The sequence below is a fragment of the Pygoscelis adeliae genome, unplaced genomic scaffold (assembly GCF_000699105.1).
Source record: "Pygoscelis adeliae isolate BGI_AS28 unplaced genomic scaffold, ASM69910v1 Scaffold84, whole genome shotgun sequence".
Taxonomy (NCBI): Eukaryota; Metazoa; Chordata; class Aves; order Sphenisciformes; family Spheniscidae; genus Pygoscelis; species Pygoscelis adeliae.
The window spans coordinates 54,017-62,908 of NW_008824754.1; the positions used below are offsets into that span (position 1 = coordinate 54,017).

Sequence of the window (8,892 nt, forward strand, 5' to 3'; positions counted from 1 at the left end):
TCTCCCCTGCCTGTCCTTCCTAAAGAGCCTGTATCCCTCCATCCCAACACTCCAATCACAGGAGCCATCCCACCACGTCTCCGTGACGCCAATAAGGTTGTAGCCCTGCGGGCATGCGCACATCTCTAACGCCTCTTTATTCCCCATGATCATTAAATAATGACAACCCATACTGCATAAATTACCCATGTCAGCGCAGAGCTGAAGTTGTCAGCTGAACTGCTTTGGCATTACCTCTTCACTTACACTGCGTTAGGACTTTATTTTGTAACAAGTACGTACAATTTAAATGCTCAGTCCCATTCCGGGCGTTCCTTCATCACCGACTATTACTTCACTGATGACTCCAGATGGCTTATTAACAACAGTATAGACAAAAAGTCACTTTTTCAAGCAGCAACTGTTTATTATTGGGAAAAACATTAGGACTTTTTTTTTCTCTTACATATACTTGATTTGAATAAAAATAATTTAAAAATTTTTGATTTGTTTTTATATTACATGAAAATAACTCGAAACAAGGACTGTGAATTTTGGAAGCAAGAAAACAGACAAAACCATTTTTAGCTGCTGAGATGTAGTACTTGGATTTTTTTTAACTCAAATAGAGAAACAATCACAATTGTCATTCCAGTGAAGAAAATTAATCCATCTATAAAATATCTTGACGTTTGAGAATGATATATAGTTACACTAGAAAGTATTCATAATATAGTGTGTGAGTTCTAACATATTACCTAAAATATATAACTTCTCAGACTTTACAAGGTCAAATATTTTAGACCATATTCCAGTGGAAAAACACTACAAACCTATTACGATCCTTTTAAAGTTCCTGTTGAATTAACTTTTATTTCCTTTTGAGAAATTTTAATATAATATTTCAAGCAATAAAATATTGCATAAAAACTAGCTTGCAGAACTTTATTCACACTAACTTGGACAACCGCTGTTGTAAAGGATGAAGCACCTTTGGTAACAGTGACAAAGCATCACTGTTACAGTAGCTGATGAAGAAGCAGATTTTGTGCACAGATTGGTACAATTTTCATGACATTTCTGTAAATCTGATAAAAATTACTGTATATTCGATGATAAGAAATGAAACTAATGGGAATTAAAATATGCTTAAGGCTGGGGTAGGATTACAGTGTTACAAGACAAAGATTCTATTAATTAATCCAATTCATATCATCTGACAAAGACTTCCAATAAAACCCTGGTATCTCCTTTTTTCTTTTTAAAATACATGCAACCTACTGCAATTTCCATTCCCTGACTTACCTCGTCTCTTTCCAGTTCAATGTGAATATAGTTCATCTTTTCATTAAGTTCTAGGGTAACGAACACCATTCAGCACCACCTGAACGGATTCTAACAAAAAAAGCCCCAAAAAGCAAAAAAAGCAATTAGCATGTCACGGTCTCCCTTTAGAACACAAACTATTATCTGCAGAAATACTCAGGGTAAAAACAAGATGGAATTTGCATAGGTAGTTATTTGCATTGAGTACCATATTAAAGTTAATGTAACTGTCCCAGTTGTGGCTGTCTGATGGACCGACGGAAAACCACTCTTCACCGAGTACAAGGAAAAAATACTATTAATACGATCGTCAAAACTGTTCTCTTCTAACAGTCTAACCTCAGGGATCAGTTCTCTTTTAAAGAAATGCCTGAAATGCTGGCTGGCGTTGCAGCTCGACAAACAACCCGATGCCATCTAAAGCGACAATGTCAAGCCCTTTAAAAATAAACATTTAATTTCAGTATATTTTAGGGGACTTTTTGTTTTGTTTTGTTCTTGGCTTTTTTATTTTTGTAACTGTCTGCTGTTTCCAGCACCATCTCAGAGGCTGGAACTTTTCATTCCTTCCTCTGCCGGTTTTGTCATTTTCCACTTGGCAGATACTGACCACCACACCCCGCTGCTCCTCATGGCGCAGCAGTCACCGGTACCGCCTTCTTATTTTCCTTGTCTGTTATCCGTATTGTCAGTGGGATTTACAGCCCTGGAATGTGATTTCTGAATTAATACGCATTTTCTTTTCCTAAGGGAATGCCTTATTTTGCAACCATAGCTGTGTAAAAACACTGTAATTTTAAATAACGAGTGGGCGGTGGCTCTTTTGAGATAAATCAGTGATGCAATTTAGAAAGCCAAGGAGGCATTTTCACCCGACTGCAATAGTTTTAAGGTCAGGAAAAAGTTTGGACTATGCCATTTGTCTTCCTTTGTAAATTAAGAATTACTTTTAGTTTTACCAAGAAATATTCTACTGAAATTATTATGCATATTTATGTTTTACTTCTCTAAATATATTACTCATTTGTTTAATTCATTCAGGAATCTACCATACCGTCAACCAACTACAGTAATCCAGAAATATGTTCTGTGTACAGAAGGGGCTTAATCACTAAGCCACACCTTCCTGCAAAGCTTCAGTATTTTTGATTGGTAAAAAGCATTTCTCATTGAAATAATACTGAAGTGGAGCCCAAGCCCTCCTCCATATATACGACTGTTAAGTTAATTAACTTTTCAGGACAAAACGCTGATCACATTCAATGACAAGATATACTATCGTTTTCAAGACAGCTCCAGGGGTAGCTCCGGTGGTACAACTGTGTATCTTGGGTCAAGCTTAGGTGTGAAATCCTTGAAGTTCTTAGACGCTTCAGTACCAAATACATCTAAAACTTTCCTGTTCATGAGAGCAAACCTGAAAAAGAAGAGACATGAGAGAGTGAACAGATTATTCATTTACTTCTGAAAAAATAAAATTATTAAAAATTATTTTATTTTTAAATTATTTTATTTATGAAATTATTAAAATTATTTCACTTCATGGAAGACTATCCAAATCTTTAAAATACAGGCTTCAGCCTGCACTGTTTAACGACTACAAGTTTTTAATCTTGGGCAATAAAGATTTAAAAAAAAATTAAAAATTGACAAATCTGATTAATAGTGCTTTGTGTAGATATACTTTATATAACACAACTTGTGGAAAAAGGGAAAGGAGAGAGTCTCCTTCTACTTTAAACTTCACAAAAAAAGTCAAAACAAAATACACTCCTCTTCTTTCTCACCCCAGCCTCGCAAACTCTGGCCATGCCTGCCCAAGTGTGGATAACAATTTCATGGGTGTTACAATCTAATTCCATCTCTTTAGTCCTCAAAATTGTTGAGCGAAAGACCTATGAAACGTCAAAAGAATCTGCCTCTACGGAAAGGGTCTCAAAATTATTATTACAGAGATTTATTTTCAGATAAAATAAATGAGCAGAATAGAATTTCTTTTCCCTCCCCTCTTTCAGCTAAAGCAATCTTAGGATTAGCACAAGAGCGAAAAAGGCAGCCAAAACTGGACATCTGCACTGACATCATCCCGTGTCGTGTTTGTACAGCCTCAGAGGTTGCCTGCAGACTGCCTCCAGGCATCCCAAGGAAAGCTTCCCACTACGTCTAGCAATGTATTCAGTCACCTCATGTCCAGCTAAGAGTGTACTGTGCCATGGGGAGTGCAGGTTCAACATGCGCCAGGGACTGGCCTCTGATTTCACTTCTATTTTTGTAGTCTGGAGAGCGCATTGTCATGACAAATGTTACCTTTTATAATCCCATTCATAAAGTGATCTACATCACGATTTGGATGCCTTGCTTCTGCCACATAGTACATCAGTATAATAGCGTACACTGCACTAAATTGTATTTTTATAAATCAGTTACAGCCAAATATATTTTAAAAGGTAAACATTTTAGATCCCCGCAGCAAATAAGAGAAAAAACATCCAATAAGATATTAGTGTAAATTTATGGTTATAATCAGTGAAAATTTTTCATTAGTTTTCCAAGAAAAAAAATTCCTTTCCCAGCTGACACAGATCTCCTATAAAAAAACCTATTGAATCTCCAAAGTATTCTTAGGAAATACTCAGACATTTCTCGTAATGCTTTTAAACATGTAGTAATACCATGTTGTCGATCACTGTACATACTGATTCCTTCAACCTGCATAGTTGTTTACTGGATTCTTCATATTCCACTGAAATCTGAAAGCATTCCACCCTCCCAGTGAACAAAAGATAAAAAAGCCTTCAAGTAAAACACTCATCTGCTAAATAGTCTTAACTAGATGTAAGTCTTTGCTCCTGTCATTAGACTAAACCTAGCAGTGTCGCTTCAGCAGCAAAGAACTTCAAGTGAACTGGAAACCATTTGAAAAGCAAAATAAATACTCAGGAAATTAGTTCATACATACTCATATGGCTCTGCCGTTGACAGCGAATGACACAGAAAGTTGAATTTGATCAATGGTGTGTTTAGACAAGCCATAACATACTCCCAATTACATACCTGCCCTTTGTTAGTCGTAAAAGAAATTTCCAGTACGAAGGTCTCAGGTTCTGAACTTCCATGACAGCCTGCAAGGAGAGTATTCTTTTAAAGCCAGCTGATAGCATCAGGCAAAAGCTTCATCTGCTACATTACGTTGCCAAAACCGGTGAAAGGGTAGTTATGGAAATATATATTTTCGGTTGTTTTGTTTGGTTTTTTTTTTTAATTTTTTTAAAATCATCTCATGATTCATGGACCGAAAGCAGCTGTGATGACCTGCCACGGTCCAGCGCTGTCAGTAGACAAACCACTCACGGCTGAATTTGGTGCTCTATATGACCACCACCAGCACAGACTGATATTCCCAGAAGACTATCTTTCAAAAGTGGTGGCAATTAACTTAGATCTCATTGCAGACAAAGTAACAATAATCCTTATTATTTCCTACATGCATGATTTTGCACTTGTGGATGCCACATTTACCTCCTATTTTATCCCTCACTCACTCTGCATTTTGTGATCTACCATTTCTTGTAGCCAGTCATCTTTGTATTTCATGTTACATATCTTAAATAATGTTATATAACCAAAATCCTTGTCTTCTCTCTATTCCATTACTTTTCCAGGTCACTTATGAATATACTGAGTAATAAACATCTCGGCATAGATCCCTTTACTAAGTTCCCCCTCCTTCCTCCCTCCTAAACCTAGTAATTTATTCCCAGTCTTGGGCTGCTTTTCCAACTAGTTATTAAGTAATGAAAAAACCCTTTCCTCTTTTCTCATATTAACTTTATTTCTGTTAGCCTCATACGATGGTCCTTGCCAATAGTATTTTTGAGATTTCAATGCTGCAGACCTTCAGGCACGTTCCAAGCACTAAAATATCCATTCACTTTGATATTAGAATGAGAGATATTCCCAAATATATGGGAGCAATGAGGAGGAGGAGTGGAACTGTCCTGTTAAGCATGACACAGCAGAAGACTGCTTTAGGGTCATTTTATATTCTCTTTATTGAGGGGTACAAAAAATACATATAGTTATGGAGGTCAAGAAAACATTCAGTGGGATGTTTCAGTAGGTGGTCTAGAAATAGAGAGATGTAGTGGAATAGTAGAGTAATTTGGGTACCACTGAAAAGGAGCTTTTCTAGCTGATTGCAGCCGATAAAAGGACTGAGGGTGAAGGCATGTAATTGACTTGGAAAGTGCAAACGATGCTAACTACAGCTCGTTTCAAACATAAAACTTCAGATTTTCTTACTAATTTTTGCAGATTCTTTCAAATAGGCAACTTCAATTCAAGTTAGCTGAAAGTGAAAACTTCTAGCATAAAAAAGCATAAAATATTACAATATATTGTTTGTCTCCTTGAGAACCAGTCTGTTCATATGCTTAAGAAAGCCCATACATTTATGTTCATCTTGTCGGGCAATGCATTTTGAGATCCTTTCCAGAGAATTCAATGCTTTGTATAATGTAATCAGCTAGAAGCATATGAGAAATCTGAGTCCTAGAAATGATCTTCCCACTGTGACACTCAAAAGCAGGATGCCGGAGCCCCAGTTCACAGCATCTTGCTGGAATCACTACATCACACTATCTTTTCTGTATCACTGTATCCCTGTACTCCTCATTTCATTCAACATTTGACTTAAACTAGAAGAACTTCATATTCTGTTAGAAGACAGCATACTTACTGCCTGAAAGCATATCGATGTAGAAATGGCATAGATGATGCTGTCTGCATGAGGAAAATAGGGAACCTTCCCTGCTTCAATGCCTTTGAAGTATATAGTCTATAAAAATAAACAAGAAATGCTGAATGAAACAAAACAAAGTAGCTTTTTACTTTTTATTTATTTTACCTTTTCAAAGTAACATGTCAACATTACTAACCTATGCTCATATATTTTTGTGTATGTCCACAAACGTGACATTGATTGAGATAGCTTATAGAAGTTATCCAAGATCAACAGAATAAGAGGCTATTAATGTATAGAACAGGACCTAGCAACAGCTTGGGTGTTAAAAGGGTAGTATAGATCTTAAAGATAAAAAAGGGAAGGTTTGCTATGTTAAATTCTTCATTTTAAAAAAGCAAAAGAACAATGCAATAACTATTCCAACAAGTGAATATTCACTGTTCTTAAACAGCTTGAAATCACATACTTTTCCTTCTGAGAAAACATGTAAAGTTTATTTTCCTGAGCACAGCTTGACCTTCCAAAGCAGCACACGCCTCTTTGGTCAGTTACCCTTGGCTTGCCTAAGATGATAAAAGTAGTAAAAAAAAAAAAAAAAAGAAAGGAAAGAAAGAACACACAGCACTTTTCTTATTTCACTGCAGCCACAACGTCTCAACGTCCAGAGAAAACCATCAGCAATACAAGATAATATTGGTTTTTTACAACTGGTGTTCTAAAAGTCAATATGGATAACTCAGATTTGCTTTTATGTAACCAATATGTGAACTACCTTCAGAGCTTGATCTACGATTACAAGGAGCAAGAATAAACAGAGTATAACTTCCCGTTTTATGTTTAATTTTATGCTTAAAAAAAAAGTTCCTTCTTTTTATATTCTTTGAAATGAATTCTGCTCTGGTAATGGAGGTGGATAAATATCACTAGGGAACGAGGCCCTCGAGGTCTGCAGGAGAAAGCTTTGTGATTTGGGGATGATGTATCATAAGAGAACGCTCTTAACTTATTCCAGTGGTGCTGTTGGGGAAATGACTAAGTCCCGATTTTATGGAAAAATCACAGTAAGAAATCAAAAGCTGGTTAGCAAAGTATAATCAACATACCCAAACTCTACAAACCTTTTTTTTTCCTGGACTCCTAATTTTAACAAGTTCATAGAAATAATTCAAGCCTTTAAAATAGCAATTACAACTAAGTTCGTTGCAAAGCTGGGAATTCAATCAGTTGAAGTATACTGACAAACAACTCCAGCTATAGACTAAAACCTAAGCTATTTTGAGTTATCTTAGGTTGTTGAATGCCAAAATTAGGGAACAAAGGCAGGAAGTTAAGCTGTAGCTTTTGGCAATAAATCTGCAATTAAGGACTAGGTCTGATTTATGTTTCTGGCAGAATAGACATTCTTGGAACTTTCAGATTTAAAAAATCTGCAAAAGCTACAAAGCAAAGGGCTATCAGGAGATTAAAAAATATGCATGGAGAATATACATGGAGACCAGTGGATAAAGCACTTTTAAAATGAGTCACAGAAAAAAAAAGAAAGAAAGAAATGAGGCCACAGAACAGCACTGCCTCTTGGCACACACGTACTGAAACACACCACCACCACACAACATTGTGTTATACTGGAACTGTCTGACAAAGCCTGTGCTTTAATTTTCTTTTTCTGCCTTGAAAAAAAAAGACGAAATGAAGAGCTCTATTATGAGGGTAATATCTTACCTCTACTAATTTGGACACCAGATACATAGAGATAGTAGTACTTTTGTAAAACATCATAGAAATTCCTGCTAGACACCCTGTAACAATTAGAAAACAAAAGTATTGTTAAGGTTGTGATTTATTGTTGCTGTTGCAGTATGTCAGCTCAACAGGCACTGCATAAGATTATGCTTTCTGTTGCTGCAACAAAGTTCAGTGATGTTCCTGTGCTGCCCATCAAAATATGGTTTATGTCATTAAAAAAAGAGAGTTTTGAAACCCTGAAATAAATCTGTAGTTCAGTGCTCAGGAGCACAGCATCAAACTTCCTCTCTCATCCCACAAGGAAGAGAGACCTCTGAGGTTCCAATACATGATAGACGCACAAACAGCAGGGAAGGGCCTACACCACCACACATAATTTCACGGCAAAAGGGTCCTTCTTCAGATCCAGTGGAGCCCATCCTTTCAAATGTGTATTCTGTCACGTATGGAAGAGTTGGTATTTGAACCTCACATCTCTACAGTTGGAAAATAAAGGACAAGTTCACATTTGTGCACACAATAATATAGTCCTTGAAGCTGACCATAAAAAACACACCATTTGATTGAATTTGCCTTACAATTTCAATTGCAACTCTTTATCTGAAGCTACTTGAAACACCGCTGTCACTTTGACACAGCCTTGATGTTCACAGTCCTATTTTCATCACAGAAGTCTGAAAAGGGCATGGGAGGACAGACAAGAGAAATATTTGCGGAGTCCCAACAGAGGCAACATAAACTTCTTGTCATGGACTCACCAGCTACAAGTGCATGAAGCTCATCATCCAGGTTTCGTACCCAACGCAGGAAGCAACTAGTACCCTGTAGGTGAACAGAGAGCAGGATTAGCCCTAGTTAATTCTCTTTCATGACACACAGACTGGAGATATTCCTCTATAAGCTAGGAATATAGCACACAGTATGAATTAAGAGTGTAGTGTGATAATACCCATAATCCACAGTACCTGAAACATTTCAGTGTTTTAATTAACAGTTTACTGCTACCATTTCTTTCCAAATCAGAGAGCAGATCAATCTAATTTGAATACCAATCCAATTCCAAAGCTTATCTTGAATTCACATCATCTTCATTTGTT

The 8,892-nt window shown here is 36.6% G+C and overlaps 1 protein-coding gene across 1 annotated transcript in view; it reads right to left on the reverse strand.

The window, feature by feature from the left end:
* Positions 1 to 384: 384 nt before the first annotated feature.
* Positions 385 to 8,892, reverse strand: part of TMEM135 (transmembrane protein 135) — a 174,991-nt gene continuing 166,483 nt past the window's right edge. Inside the window, 5 exon segments of the mRNA XM_009323476.1 lie at positions 385 to 2,722; positions 4,360 to 4,427; positions 6,044 to 6,142; positions 7,772 to 7,848; positions 8,554 to 8,617. Of these exon segments, the coding sequence (XP_009321751.1) occupies positions 2,590 to 2,722; positions 4,360 to 4,427; positions 6,044 to 6,142; positions 7,772 to 7,848; positions 8,554 to 8,617 (441 nt within the window). The 3' untranslated portion in view covers positions 385 to 2,589.